At 40.4% G+C, this 15600-nt stretch overlaps 1 protein-coding gene and 1 long non-coding RNA gene across 2 annotated transcripts in view; both read left to right on the top strand.

Moving 5' to 3' along the window:
• Positions 1-15600, top strand: part of LOC118217138 — a 43303-nt gene that overhangs the window by 8075 nt on the left and 19628 nt on the right. Inside the window, exons 7-24 of the mRNA XM_035398953.1 lie at positions 949-1098; positions 1190-1330; positions 1430-1467; positions 1550-1630; positions 1797-1980; positions 2655-2762; positions 2891-3066; positions 4985-5152; positions 5242-5442; positions 7035-7270; positions 7706-7772; positions 8270-8361; positions 8546-8705; positions 8841-8924; positions 9568-9603; positions 11117-11168; positions 14416-14631; positions 15199-15243. Of these exons, the coding sequence (XP_035254844.1) occupies positions 949-1098; positions 1190-1330; positions 1430-1467; positions 1550-1630; positions 1797-1980; positions 2655-2762; positions 2891-3066; positions 4985-5152; positions 5242-5442; positions 7035-7270; positions 7706-7772; positions 8270-8361; positions 8546-8705; positions 8841-8924; positions 9568-9603; positions 11117-11168; positions 14416-14631; positions 15199-15243 (2235 nt within the window). The remainder of the gene's footprint in view (positions 1-948; positions 1099-1189; positions 1331-1429; positions 1468-1549; positions 1631-1796; positions 1981-2654; positions 2763-2890; positions 3067-4984; positions 5153-5241; positions 5443-7034; positions 7271-7705; positions 7773-8269; positions 8362-8545; positions 8706-8840; positions 8925-9567; positions 9604-11116; positions 11169-14415; positions 14632-15198; positions 15244-15600) is intronic.
• Positions 11233-11911, top strand: LOC118216880. The gene is made up of 2 exons (XR_004763083.1): positions 11233-11346; positions 11769-11911. It is a non-coding gene; the product is annotated as an uncharacterized LOC118216880 (long non-coding RNA).

Below are 15600 nucleotides of genomic sequence, written 5' to 3'. Positions count from 1 at the left end.
CAGTAGCCACCAGAAACTAACTTTACAAACTAGATAACCAGCAATTGAGCTAACTGAATAGGCTCCTTCCCAAAGGGAACCAAAAGATGATTTCCCCTCCATTTTCACACGATTACAGACAGGGACTAGTCAAACTCACCTCTCCAGTCTGCCATTTAGTGTGATGCGAATCGGGTAACCGTAGCAAAGTACAGAGAGATCTTTGATGAAACCCTGAGCTAGAGCATTCAGGACCTCAGACTGGGGCGAAGGTTCACCTTCCAACAGGACAATGACCCTAAGCACACAACCAAAACAATGCAGTAGTGGCTTCGGTACAAGTCTGTGAATGTCCCTGAGTGGCCCAGCTAGAGCCCGGACTTGAACTCGATCGAACATCTGGAGAGACCTGAAAATAGCTGTGCAGCAACGATCCCCATCCAACCTGACAGAGCTTTAGAGGATCTGCAGAGAAGAATGGGAGAAATACCCCGAATATAGGCGTGGCAACTTGTAGCGTCACACCCAAGAAGACTCAAAGCTGTAATCTCTGCCAAAGGTGCCTCAACAAAGTACTGAGTAAAGGATCTGAATGCTTTTGTAAATGTGATATTTCAGTTAAAAAAAAATAAAATATGCACAAAAATTTTTTCAAATCGGTTTTCGTTTTGTCATTATGGGGTATTGTGTGTAGATAGATGAGAATAAAAATGAATTTAATGCATTTTATAATAAGGCTGTAACGTAACAAAATGTGGAAAAGTGAAGGGGTCTGAATACTTTCCGAATGCACTGTATAATTCATCTACTTTTGTACTGTATCTAATCAGAGTGGGAATGTTTTCCTGTAACCGGAAGTGTGTAAAACAGAAGATTAAAATAATCTCTTTTAGGTGAATGGGAAAATAGTTTGGAAGTGATCTCATATTAGATGATAATCATCATATCTTTGTCATCCATCATCCACAGATATTGATGAGTGTGAGGATGACCCAGTCATCTGTGGCCCCAACGCTGACTGCATCAACACTCCTGGGAGTTACACCTGCCCCTGTCACGAGGGGTACAGTGTAAAAATTATGCCAGGCTCCATAGCCAGCACCTCAAATCCCTGTGAAGGTCAGAGCATCCCAAAAGCTGTCAGAATTGTGAATGGATACAGTGTTAGCTGATAGTGTGTGATATTGAGCATATGGCTTGTGTCTTGCAGATGTGGATGAGTGTGTCCAAAAGCCATGTGGCATCAACACAGATTGCTACAACACTGTAGGAAGCTTCTACTGCGTCTGCATGGAAGGGTACATTTCCTCCACTGGATTGGTCTGGGTGTCTGGGACTAGTGTGTGCCTAAGTAAGTGGTGGACGCAATGAGTTCATGAGCCTTCTGAAGTTCCCTTTTTTCAGTATTTAGATTCTCTGCCACTCATCTATCAATAATCTCCCACTTTAGGTGCACAGGAATACCTTGCCTCTCTAACTCCTCCAGAGGTAAGTTGGTATCTGAAGAAAACAGACAGTAAAGGATAGTGCCAGATACAGAAGGCCACTATTTTGCCTTCTTTCTTCACAGGGACAGACACGTGAGATGTTCTTCCTAAACAATATCAACAAGGATTTGGAGGGCAACCCTGATCTTGTTCTGTCTGAGGAGGTTTGAACTGGGAGCTAAGATCCAGATTTTATACATGAAATATATTTGTTGTTGTTATAGGGTTTTTATGTAATGGGAGGACACTGCATGTGTTGATCTTTATATTCTTGCTGCTAAGTTCTCCCCTGAATAATTGTCTGTAAACTGTTTTCTTTGACTCCCTCAGACAGTGGCTGCTGTCCTGAGCACGACCCTCTCCGTCACAGGCGTTATGGAGCCAAAAGATGGCGACTCGGAGACAGCCAACGTTGTCCTGAAAGTCTTAGAGGGGGTGGTGTCCTCCCTTTTTGACCCTGAGTCTCAGGAAAATAATACGGTGTCTCAGAAAACTATGAAGACAGCAGCTGTAGGTAGGAGTCAGTGGGTGGCTACATAGCATGTTTAGAGGGGCGACATAGCTCAGGAGGTAAGACCGATTGTCTGGCAGTCGGAGGGTTGCCGGTTCAAACCCCGCCCTGGGCATGTCGAAGTGTCCTTGAGCAAGACACCTAACCCCTAACTCCTAACTGCTCTGGCGAATGAGAGGCATCAATTGTAAAGCGCTTTGGATAAAAGCGCTATATAAATGCAGTCCATTTATCAAAAACCTGGTTTTGTCCCAGTCTGGATTCCGAGTCACAGACCAGTCCTCCACATATTTGGGAGAATGTGTGCCAGAGCGGTTTCATCTGAAGGGTATAATGCCAACCACCAATTCCTTTCCCTCTGCAGTCCTCCAGCTGAGCTGCTGGGTCATTGTGTTGAAGAAGCTTTATTTGTAGGCATGCCACATGTGTCCATTCCATGAGACAGACATTCTTGCCACCTGAATCCATCTTAATCTGAGCAATGCTACAACCAACTGATTACTGCCAACAACAGCTAGCAATGACACGGTCAGGGTTGACGGTATATTGATATCTGACGGCAGGGTGAATCACACAGTAAAATACCAGGTGCCCAACTTGTAGCACAAAATAAGTTTAAGTCTAAAAATGTAATTTATCTTGTGCTTGGTGATGATGTTTTTATTGTCATCTCACAGAAATGAATTCAGTGAGCCTTAGCGGGAATGCGACTGAGATGCCTGCTCTCCTTGCCAAGGGAAACATGATGACAATCAATCTTGCAGCTGTTGCTAAAAATAACAACGGTAAGAGCTGATGATTAAGGGTGATGATGATGTCAGATTTATTAGATGATAATGCTGATGATGACAAAAAAAAATGCCTGTAATGATGAAGATGGTGATGGAACATGACCAGTGTCTCTCTGGCCCAGGATCCGCTTCCGCTGCTCTGATGTCCGTTGATGGGATGGAGAAGTTCATGAGTCCCAGTTTCTTCAAAAGTGAAAATATCACAGAGATGTATTCTGACATCATCACTGCCACACTGCCTAAGACGCGACAGAAGGAGCTCCCTGAGCCAGTCAACTTCACTATGCACCACAAGAAGGTACAGAACTGGGCTCGCCACAGTATAGGAGATAACTAATTGCAAGCCTTTCATGGTGTTGTGTTCAGCAATTTTCAAGCCACCTTTGAGAACATCAGAAATAACCTTTTGTTCTTCCTCCCAAACCCAATACATGTGCATCTTTGCTCATTAGATTTATACAGTGAAACCAGCCTTGGTGGTCACGTTTGTATGATGGCCACCTGTCCATGTTGTTCACTCTTTGGTATTCGCTTTCACTCTTCTCTGTATTATACATGGTGTCAGACATGTAATTCACCAAGTGCTCAGTCAGCATGGCCGGGAGATAAAACAGAGCAGAAACTGGGGCGGTTACTATCTGAGGTGTGAATCTGTGTGTGTGTGTGTGTGTGTGTGTCAGAGAGGGTGTCCATGCCCCTGCCCCCTCCTCTTTTGTTTACCAGTTAAAATATGGGGCCTTCTTTTAGTTTCCAGGTAAGTTGTTTCAACTTAGGAAATACTTTCTAACAGTTGAAAGTGGGTATCTGAGTGCTGCATCTACGTCTGGTGGTGGTCAACTTTTCATCTCTGGTTCTTGCGGAATATTGTGCTATCTTTTGGTTTTTGCCTTTTGGATCACTTTGGGACAAAAGCTGGTTTGTTCTCTTCTTGCATTGATTTGTTGTGTGACTGCCCAGTCTGTAACCTTTGTTAATTGTTTTAAGGCAGTTGAACCTCGTCTTTAGATTAGATGTGAATATTTGTTGTAACTTAATACATTTCTTGATTTTCATCTGGTTGTGAGCTGTACATTTTGATAAAGGTTGATCCCAAACAGTTTTCTCTGGCTACTAACAAATTCGGTGATTTGATGGATGATTCATATCTTTGATAATAATTACCAAATTACATCAAATAAATATATTTTACATGTTTGGTAAGTGAGGTGTTTTAACTGTTGATGCACTTGTGTTCATTACTCAGAGGGCTGGACGTTAAACGAGGGAGTTAATGGTTAAAACTGCTCGGTTCGAAAAATGAAACATATTTCAATTAATCCTCACCTTGCTGACAAGGGTCACTTGCACAAAGCAGCTGGTGGCCATGCTCGTATAGTCCCACAGAAGCTTTATTGATGCATATGATGGCCACTAGTCACATTTCAGCTTATGAAACGGAGCTTTTTGGTGTTTCTGAGAAATGCGTCAATTTTTCTTTGTTTTTTTCTTGAGGGGTTTGGCATTTTCTCTAAAAGTACCCAAGGACCTTTGACCTTTGACATAATGGCCTTTGAAAGAAAAAATGATAATTGCTAAGGACTGTGCCAGCTTCAGTAAATTGTGTTATCCTTATCTTCTTATGCTCTGGTTTTTGTTTTGAGGTGCGAAGCACCTCATGGACCTAGATTGGAACTTACTAACTCACTCAGTCACACACACACAGACACACATTTAGCAGAAGGCTTACTTCAGTGAATTTCATTATCTTTATCTGCTTATGTTCTTTTTTTAAGTAACCATGGTAGATTGATATTTAAGGGTATGCTGCTGTCATTGTGGTCATATTCTTACTCTGTGAAAGTTAACTAGTGTCAGTTTTTAAATGGCTGCTTGTGAGCCAGTGGCACTGACAAGACTGCAGAAAATTCTAAGTGATTAGAAAAGTTGATGGAGGAAAAAGTGCTCTGAAAATTGCTGGGGAAATGGGTTTCGGGCATGCACTAATACAGAGAAACCTGCCATAGTGGTCACCTTCGTATGGCTGTCACCTGCACATGATAGCCAGTTTTCATTACTCCTCTGGATGGCTGCCTTTGACAGGTTTCACTGTATTACATTAATTTAGTGGATGCTCTTATCCAGAGAAACCTATGATACAATATAAGTGCCAGGCCTGGCTTACCTCATTGTTAGGTCAGCAAGTACCTATGTAACTGTCCTTTTCCTGTCCTGGTCAGGAGACGTTCCAGGCTGGGCTGGTTACCTGTGTGTACTGGAAGGAAAATGGGAATGAGACACACTGGTCAGAGGACGGGTGCACAGCATCCTTCTCCAATGAGAACCACACTGTATGCAGCTGTACCCACCTTTCCACCTTCGCCCTCCTCCTGCAGACGGGGGGACAGGTAGGGTGTCCCACGGTGCTGCTAAGAAGGACATGAATGAGCACATGAATAGATACTTGGACAGAGATAAGCTCTGTGTGTCTCTTCAGGAAGAGGATGATCCTCTGCTGGAGATGGTGGACCTGTTCTGTATGTGTGTGGGTCTGGCCTTCCTCGCCCTCGCCATCCTCACTTTCCTACTGTGCACATGGAACCCTAAGGTCAACAACACCGCCCGCCTCCACCTCTGCATCTGCCTCTTCTTGGGTCACCTGCTCTTCCTGGTGGGCGTGTCTCGCACTGAGAATGCTGTAAGGATCTGGGAATATGAGCTGACTAGTTACCATTGAAGCGTAAAATGGGAACATTTTGCATCAGTATTAGGCTGGGGCTTGTATCATGGAGCAGGATTTCTGAGTTATCTGGATAACTGCATTGAGTAAAACCTCAAACTCCAGTCCATGTTCTGGATTTTGGGGGGGGGGGGGGGGGGGGGTTCCGGGTTTTAGTCAGTGCAGTTGTACAGCAAACTCAGGATATAGCCTCAGTTGGCCAAAAATTTAAGAAGCCAATGTTCAAGCATTTCATTACTAGACGGTTTCCTTTTTTGTTTTTGTGTGGCAGATTTGTACCAGATTAATTTTTGTCTGTATTGTTGTGGGCAGGTAACACTAGCTGGCTAGCAGACACAACCACTGGTCTTACACACGTTTTCGATGGCCACAGAAAAAAAACAATACGGCAGCTCCAGAGGGTCATTGCGTTGTCCTAACTGTCCCACTTATAACAATGCAAAGGAAAAGTGAGTCCATGTTAAATATGGGATGCATGGGATGCCTACAGATTATTTTAATCAATATTTGGATACATAGGGGCTCCCCTATTTCAACATCAGCTCTGATAATTAAAAAAATTGGCCTACATGTTATTATAACGCAAATGATGCACAATGTTTTTCATGAATTAGACCTGAGAATCTATGTTTGGGTAATCTGGATACTCAAGGGCCCCCTATGACAACTATTGTGTTTTTAAAAAAAACAAAATCAGGTGTTTAACTCATTGCATTATTTCAAAGACAAGTCACTGCTACTCAGCAAATGAAAAATCTGGATACTCGCTCCACACATTCTCCCAAAAAAAATTTTATGTCCCTAAAACTGTCAAAAACTGACTTCTGTATCAGAATTTCCAGTACAATATCCATTCTATTAGACAATGGGGTTCTCCACCCTGGTCCTGTGTTCTGAATGAACGGCTATTATCTGTTGTGACCCTAATGATTTGGAGTAGTTTACAGTACGTGTAGTTAAACTAGGAGTTTAATTACATTTCACAGCAGTTTGTTCGTAGTTCAACTACATTTAAATTTGTCTTGTGGTTGTAGTAGTTAATTACTTTTTGTCATTTGTCATTTTGAGGAACTAACCTACTACTTTTGGCCCTAAAATATTTTTTTTACAAACGCTTTTGTCCGAATACCACTTCACCTCTCTCTTGTCCCTCTAATCCTGTTTGGTGAGAAATGCTCTGTTCCACTATAGTTACCAACTGTCAACAGACAATGGCTACATGTTATACAGCTTATTGCTACAATAAGCTGTATAACGGTTAATCTTATGTGAAAAAAGAAGGCTTTACACACACATGCATCATCTCTGGGGAACATCATGATGTTTTTTAAAATATTTTTTTACAAAGTAGTTTGAAATACTTTTTAGTTTCATGAACTGTCTTTCTCTTTGGGGTAGCTTGGGTGTAGTTCAACTACTTTCAGTTTGAAGTAATTGGTAGTTTGTACAACCATGCTTTCAGATTAGTTGCCCCAAAGTTGGGTTTAGTGTACAGACCCGCTAACATATGTGAGCATATGGATTTGATTAGTCTCCTCTGGCTTCCCCAGGTGGTCTGTGCAGTCATTGCAGGCTTTCTGCACTTCATCTTCCTGGCGGGCTTTGTGTGGATGTTGCTGGAGACTGTGCAGCTGTTCCTGTTGGTCAGAAGCCTGACCAAAGTAAAGGTCATCCAGAAGGAGGGGCTGAGGCCACTGTACCTCCTGCTGATTGGCTACGGAGCTCCCATGGTGGTGGTGGGAGTGTCTGCTGCAGTGTTTTCAGGCGGTTATGGCAGCAAAGACAGGTAATGTTTTTTTCCTCTGTGATAGGGATCATGTGATTGTGCCAGAAAAACAACATTGGGGCCAGATTCTTTTTTTCCCTAGTGTTCCTTTATCAGAATATCTAAGGGCTTATGCAGGTCATAACTGGTGTAAGGGCATGACAATTTACCATTTGCAAAATATCCACCCCTCCTTAGCGACTGTTGCTATGTACTGTGCAACAATAGAAGATGGAGTCAGCTGGCTGCATCCACTTGAATGAATTACTGCAAGAAATTACAGATGTTTTTAGCTACCATTTCTAAGCAGGGGATTGGTGGACTGCAGTGTCAATCATACATTTGCAAACAGTCAATTGTACCTACAAGGTTATAGGTAAACTGGCTTCAGAGCTGTCCACAGGAAAGAGTATGGGGACACTGTCATCAGGATCCAAATTTGTCTTTTGATTTCAGTTGCTGGTTAAAACAAGAAAAAAATTTCAATTGGAGTTTTATTGGCCCAGTCGTTGCCATTCTCACAGTAAGTACTTGGTGTTCTGTTTACTCTTCAATACTTACAATATTTAGTCTTACACTATTTTAGTAAGCCAAAAATATTTCACTATATAAGTCACTTGCCACAGCTCATGGTCTGGAATTAGTTTGTATAGGCTTGAGTCTGTAGAAATGACTCAAGTCTGTAAAAGAACTGCAAAAGACAATACAATTATATAGAATTACATACCAGTGCAGACAATTGGACGGTAACAATAATAGATTGATAACATTGCTTAATTGGGTGTCTTTGTTAATAAATTAGTTCCATGTTGTAGCAAAGCTCACTAAAGGCAATAGGCATTAGTGACTCAAAAACACTGGTTCAACCAAACAAGCCTGAAGATTTATAAAGAATATGTATACCAGTAGCAGGAAAATTGGCCTATATGACTGTGGCTACTTGTCAAAACAAAAATTTAATTCTGCAGTTGATTGAGGAGCTGCTGTATAGTATATGTTTCCTTTGTGTAATTTGAACAGCTCAACTTGGTCTCATTTGGTGTGATCCTCTGGAGCCTACAGCCTACGCTAGCCAACATGAAGAGTAACGTTTCCCAGTCAAAAGACACCAGGTGAGTGTGTGTACCTGCCTCTACATGCATGAAACTTCATGTAAGTGTAGGTGTACAAATATATCTTATGATTCCCTGGTTGCTTCTTGTTTGGTTTTTATTTCATCTGAATAAATAACTTATATTTATGGAGTATGGAGACTGAGAGAGATCTGAGATCTGTCTGTCATTGTTTTTCTTTCAGACTGATTATCTTCAAAATTGTCGCCCAGTTTTTTGTTTTGGGGTGCGCCTGGATCCTGGGATTTTTCCAGAGCAGCCCTTTGTTAAAATACCTCTTCATCATCCTCAACTCACAGCAGGGCACCTTCATCTTCATCGTTCACTGTCTGCTCAACAAAGAGGTGATTGGACCCTCTCGTGCATTGAGACTTTATTTTGCGGTTGATGAAAGGGTTTTTACACAGTGCTAAACGTGGGGTAAGTGTTAAAATATGGAATGTTTGTGGACACTGCTAATTGGTCCCTGTGTTGCGTAGGTGCGAAAGGAGTACAGGAGGTGGTTCTCATGTCTGTGTAGAAAAGAGGGACCGTCAGGAGACAGTGCTACTAAAGACACTGTGGTAAGAGAGTTTTGATGTCGGGAGATCAAAAGGTCAGAGTAACTTTATAGATTTTAAGTATGGACAAAACAAAGGGCTCATGGGGCAACACGTTGAGCTTGGGGTTTTGTGAAGGTGTGGCAAGGCACTGGCCAACCAAGCTGCCTCACATGTTCCCTCCAACAGGAATTAAACTTACAACCTCAGAGTTACAAGCCCTGTTTACACTACACTGCTGAAAACACTATTCTGTCACACATTTGCCAGCTCAAATTCTCCATTACGCCTTGGAACAGCATATTGTTATACGGAAACGCTTTAGAAAGGGTACATTATCTGTCTAAATAATGTAGCAATGAACATGAATATACACATTACTTTCATTTAGCAGACATTGTATTCAGAGTGAATTGTACAGCTGGATATACCATCCATTTTTACAGCTGGATAGGTAGTGAAGCAGTTCAGGTTAAGTACCCTGCTCAAGGGTACAACAGTAGAGTCTCAGCTGGGAATCAAACCTGAGATCTGTGACATAAGTTTAGTTCCCTTACCATTACCCTACGCTGCTGACCTGAATGCTGAATGACCAGAAATACATTTACAAAAGTATTAGGGATCACATTATTTGTTAATTAAATTTTTTTTTTTTCATGTTTTCAAGAGCGATGCATCCCAACCCACAAAAGACATGGACAAGGTAGATCACCATCATCGATAAGAAACTGAACAATTAAAACTTTTATATGGAACTGCAAATACTCATTAATTCATAAATACTTTTAAATATATCAAACAATGGATTAATTGGAGTGTTCTTTTGGACTACTAATACAATTTTTGTAGCAAGTGCACATTATTATCATGTACTAGTACAGTGGTTATAATGTATTTAGAGGCAATAGCCTTATCGTGAAGAAGTTCCCATCTTCGTTTTGAAAAAAGTTAATTTCATTGCTTTTGACGTGAAAATGTTCTGTATTGACACTAGTCTGAATTTTGTGATCCCTAGTGATTCGGAAGGAAGGTGCAGCATCGGGAATCCAAGGGGACTAAATGCAACATTTGTGAGCATCTCTGCCAAACTCCAGTTGTAATGACTAATCCTGGCGTCACCATGCTGTGACACAATGAGAAGTCACAGTTTGCTGTGAATATGAAATGAACATATAACACACGCACAACTAGGAGTGATGCACAATGTTAGTTATTCAGTCATATAGATTGAATTATAGATATAGCTGCATATGCTTGAATTGGTAATTGGAATTGGTAATTAGTCACATGGAAATATTTTTGTTTCACAAGTTTAGTAACACAGGATAAACAGTTGTCAGAGAAAAGAAGACTTGTGTATAAAATAAATGCTAAATAAAGATGATACATTCCTCTGTGGAACACCCTTTTGTTTTTATGTTGTGTAGTTCTTTTTACTTGTGCGACTGTGTGGAAAGTTGTATTCCATCTTCTCATGTGTGTACATAGCAGAGCTCTGACTGGTATGCATAGGCAGACAATTTGGGGAAGGCTTTTTTAAAGAAGGCATTTTACATCTACCTGAATATGTTCATTGACTATACGCATGTGGAAAAAGGGCACACATTAAAGAAAATCTCTGAGGTGACATCTCATTCTCTTCCTGTATGTACACAGCAAAGCAAGTTTGACTGGTGTCAACAGGCAGACAATGCTTTAAGGGTCACCATTTTTGACAAGCTTACATTTAGCAGCTATCAAAATATGTGACATGAGGGTATCCATGGAAAAAGGATCCACACACTAACAAAATCTATCAGGTGACATGTCATCTTCTTATATTTTACAGGATAAAGCATGCTTGACTGGTCATACCAGGCAGACAATGTTACAGGGATCACCATTCTCAATTTAACATCAACAGAGATATATATAATCGTTGTATGATTGTACACAAGTGTCCAATATCAATAAAAACACCCTTTTCCTACATAACCACCTTGATTGGGTACAAAGTTTAAAAAGAGCTGGATTAAATTAATTCAAAATAAATAAGGATAGGCAGATCCTGCATATGTGGGGGCATTGAAATAAACAAAGGTGATTATCCTCAATAATTGTATAATGGCAAACAATAATTTACCATTTGCGAGGCTGGTGATAAGGTGCTTAAGCACAATCCTGTGAAAGCCGTGTGAAAATGAAACGGAATGTTTGATATCCTCTTTGTGTTTTAGACTCGTCTATGTGTTGTGCTGAAACATGTCAAGCAACTACCACCCAACCATGGTAGAGGTGTAAATGTACTTGTAAGAAAGCATGTCAGCGGCGCCTAGTGTGCCGGCGTAGTTTCCCCCTGTAAAACCGCATTTGCGGTTTCATTCGGCATGTACTGGCAGAGCGCTAGCCATTTATGGAAACTTTCCCCCGAATTTCGTTTTGCTGCTTGTGCGTCCATGCAAATGATGTGAGTGTAGGAAAATGACTTTACCTTATTTTGATTATGCATTCGAGTCCGTTAAATCCGTAGTTTCTGGCTTAAACCACGTTGTTTGTTTATGTTAATGCGATATAAACGCGCAGTTTTCCGGTCCCGACTTTGTGTGCTGGTCTTGCACTGCCGGCATTTCTCTTGAAACTAAGAATCACTTTGATGTTATTTTGATGGATTTTATGTTTCATTGTCGTTGTCGCGATGCTTGCACATGAAAGCTTATCGCGATGTTCGCCATTGCATTTGTATTCTTTAAATGCTGTATTTAATAATAATGGCCGTCATCAGTGTATAATTTAATACTGTGTGAAATAGCAACAATGTTAATATTCAGTTTTTCCGTAGTGTCATGTGTATTAATTAATTCTCTTTCTGTTTTCTCTTTTATTTTACAGACCACAAACATACACATGCCTACCCAACCAACCACTGGTGGCATAATTCTGTTCAAATCTAACATTGCCTTTCTCTGTGTCTTAATGGCAATTTCATTGCACATGTTTTGATGAGAATAAAATATATCACTCCTCTGGAGCCAGATTCTGTAATCAGAGTCATTCATATTCATATTAACCACCTCAACCAGTAAATTCAATGTGGAGGTGTACCCCCCTCTGCTACAGTCCTCTCTGGCCTCCTCCTCTATATGGAGGCCTTTGATGAGGTCACTGTCATGGATGATTGTCCTGCCAGGGGGGGACAAAAACCTGGCTCTGCTACTGCCTCACAGGGCAACCCCCACCCCCCAAATTAACCTGATGATCCTTTACTAAGTGAAGAAATGGAAAGAAAAAAAAAATCTGTGTGCTTGGGACAATGGAGAGGAGAAAAGACTTGCATTTAGGGTAATTATTTAGAGTATACCATTAATAAGATATTGGAGAATGAGAGAGAAATCATCTGCTTTGAAGGGTATCTTTAAACATCTTGTATGTAGTAAGTGCTGTTTATTGTTTGGTATTTATGGGGTGTCTTCCATCTGTATTCAGAGATTTTCATTGTGGTATGGCCACCACGGTGCACTCTTACTACAAGGAGCTTTGGATTAAGCCTGTATCCAAAATGTCCACTTTCTGCTAAAAGCTACCATATAAAGCATATAATGATACAAAAGTGGGACAGAATTCATTTAAAAATAGCCATTTTCAATCTGGGCTGAAAAAGGTCCACTTTTTGGAGGCCTGCCTGCCCCCTCGGCCCCCCAAAGAAAGATCTTGTTTATGGACCTGGATACAATATATAGAATAATTTACATTACCTGAAATTGTTCTTGACCATAGTCTAGAAATTTAGATGACACACCTCTTTAAACGACAGTTTTTTGAAGTTCACTTCATTTGAAGCTTTTAAGCTCCACTAATAGGGTGCAGATGTTGTTAGGCACCCAGTATCATTTATGTCCATTGTGTCATTTTCACTACTGTCATCTTGAGTCTCTCAGCACATGCACATGCTTCTTTGCACTTGATCTTTTCAGTCAACACCACATCACTGCACCCAAATGTAGCTTTACAGTCTGTTTTCATAGACTGCAGAAACTGCAAGTCTTCAGGATCCCTAATTTGTTTCTCTGCATTTGCTGACCTCAGTTGGAAAGTTTGGTCAAGTTTAGTTTCCATCTGTTCTAGTTTGGCAAGGGTAGCTGGTGTTGTTTGGTTTTGGACAGGTATGGTTCTCAGGTTCTTATTTTAATCCAAGAGCTTGATTATTTTTTCACAAGCCTTGCTCTCTCCAATCATAGGAATGTTCACATTGCCATAAAATGGAGTAACTTTTGAAAGCACTGTTTTCGCACAATCCCATTTTGTTTCATTTGTAGCGTTACCCTTTTTTGGTGGATGAGGACTGCAGTCTTTCTCTCAAACAGTGGATTCAGGGGATGTGAGGGAAGGACCATTGTCCTTCTTTTACTGTCATGAGGTTGTTTCATGGGTTCGTTGTTTCCCTATAATCTTACTACTCACTAACGTCACACTCTCCAGCTTCATTTGTCTGAGGTAATTTAGAGAGCCTAACCAAGCTGTTGGACTAAAGGTCAGTGCTGAATCAATGAAGCGTGTAAAATGCTTCCAGTACTGACTTTGACTTTTTAGTGACATACGTAAGGACCAGCTGCGGTCAAAATAACAATTTTTTAGTTATATGTATAAAAACACCTGCAATTAAATTATCTTACTCCTCACTGACATCTAGATCTCTCAGCTAAACATTTGCATGGAGACGTTTGCATGTGTTTGACCACATTTACAAAGAAAATTTTTTTCCTTTCCTCACCTTTAACTATACTGTATATTGTTGAAGGTATGATTCCCCCCTTTGTTTACAGATTACTTGATTTTGACTGCTTTATTTTTGATACTGGCCTGAGGTCACCACAGTAAGTCTTTGTATTTCACACAGACATTAGTGTTGAATCCATCCATCCATCCATTATCTATACCCGCTTATCCTGAGCAGGGTCGCGGGGGTGCTGAAGCCTATCCCAGCATGCATTGGGCGAGAGGCAGGAATACACCCTGGACAGGCTGCCAATCTATCACAGGGCACACACAACATTCACTCACGATTCACTCACACACTCGTAACTATGGGCAATTTATAGTCTCCAGTTAGCCTCCCTGCATGTCGATGTACTGTGGACGGAAACCGGTACCCGGAGGACGCCCATGCAGGCACGGGGAGAAGATGCAGACTCCACACAGAAATGCCCTAAGCCGAGATTCAAGCCCACAACCTTCTTGCTGTGAGGCGACAGTACTACCCACTGCACCACCGTACCGCCCTAGTGCTGAATATGACACCCAAAATTTTACTTCAGTTCATTACAACTATATTTTTTGATTTACTCACTTGAATTTTTTTGGGGTTAATTTGAATGAAACAAAAAATGCTTAAAAAAAGCTTTGATAAAGCTTAAAAAATGTAGTACAAAAGTACAATTTTAGATTTAGGTTTATTTCAGTGCATACCATTATTTTACACTCACTGCTAGGCACAGTCTGGCGGAAGATTTACATATGAGTGTTAAGCTTGTTTTGTGAGATGCTCAGTTTTGCAGAGCTGTGACAGGTCATGCAGACTGGCATAGGCATGTTATCGAAACTTCCTGCCCCCATGTTTGCATAAGATGTTTGGTTTACATAATAAGCTTTTTTAAGCATGTTCCCTCAGAATTCAGTCAGCACTTCATCTATCAGTCTACCCCTCTCAGCAAAGAACTAGCGAAGATGAACAATGGTCATTTGCCACTGTTACTGGGTGAGTGGAGCATGCTCATTAATTAGGTTAGGTACCTTACCTTAAATTTTGAATTAAATTATCTTAAATAATCTTTCAGGCTAAAGCATCAGGCAGGTGAGTTAAGATTGTAATCTTGTTTTCAGTGCTGGCCTGGTTTGGTTTATAGGTAATCTTTTTCTTCTTGCTGTTGTGTATGTATATGCTTATGTATGTGTGTATGTATGACGGGTGTCCATATAACCTAATGTTTAGGAATCTGGGTGAGTTTGTAGGTTTGATTCCTGCCTCTATCTATGCATTTATTACCATCTTAATTTATCTATGTTTTTAAATTCAATCTGCTACAATGTGAAGCACTTTGGGTTGCATTTCATGTATGAAAAGTGCTATAAATAAAGTTTATTATATTATTATTATGTAGGCACCTGCATTGGACCCTTGACCAGAACCTTAACTGCTTCAGTAAATATCCTGGAATGTAAATAGATTGTATGTACGGAATGTAAGCTGCGTAGGAGCATCTACTAAATACCTAAAATGTACTGTAAATATTTTTGTAACCAAGTCGTATTTTTGTGTTTCCAGGCTTTCTGTTGTCCTTAACAGCCTGTTGTATTTGTCTTGAAGCAGGTACGTAATTCCATGTTCAATTGGTATGAAAATTTTACAGAAAAGATTTTTTAATAGATGTTGTTATTGTTCAAAGAAATGTTGGGATAAAATAAGATGTTCTTGTGTCATCCATACATACATATGGCACAGTGGTACCCTTAATCTTATTTTGTGTTCCAAACACGTTTTGCTTTTTTATGGATGCATATTGATTAATGTTCTAATATTGCACAGTATTTATGTTTTATGTTTTAAGATTTCAAAAATGTTTTTATTTGGCATATTTTGTTTACTTTATTTTGTAAATTATGTATAATGAACAGAATTGGTGAATCTCCTTTTCCACAAACCTTGAGTAAAATCTGATGTATTTTG

This window comes from Anguilla anguilla, chromosome 17 (genome assembly GCF_013347855.1).
Source record: "Anguilla anguilla isolate fAngAng1 chromosome 17, fAngAng1.pri, whole genome shotgun sequence".
Classification (NCBI taxonomy): domain Eukaryota; kingdom Metazoa; phylum Chordata; class Actinopteri; order Anguilliformes; family Anguillidae; genus Anguilla; species Anguilla anguilla.
This window is presented reverse-complemented; position numbering and strand designations above follow the sequence as displayed.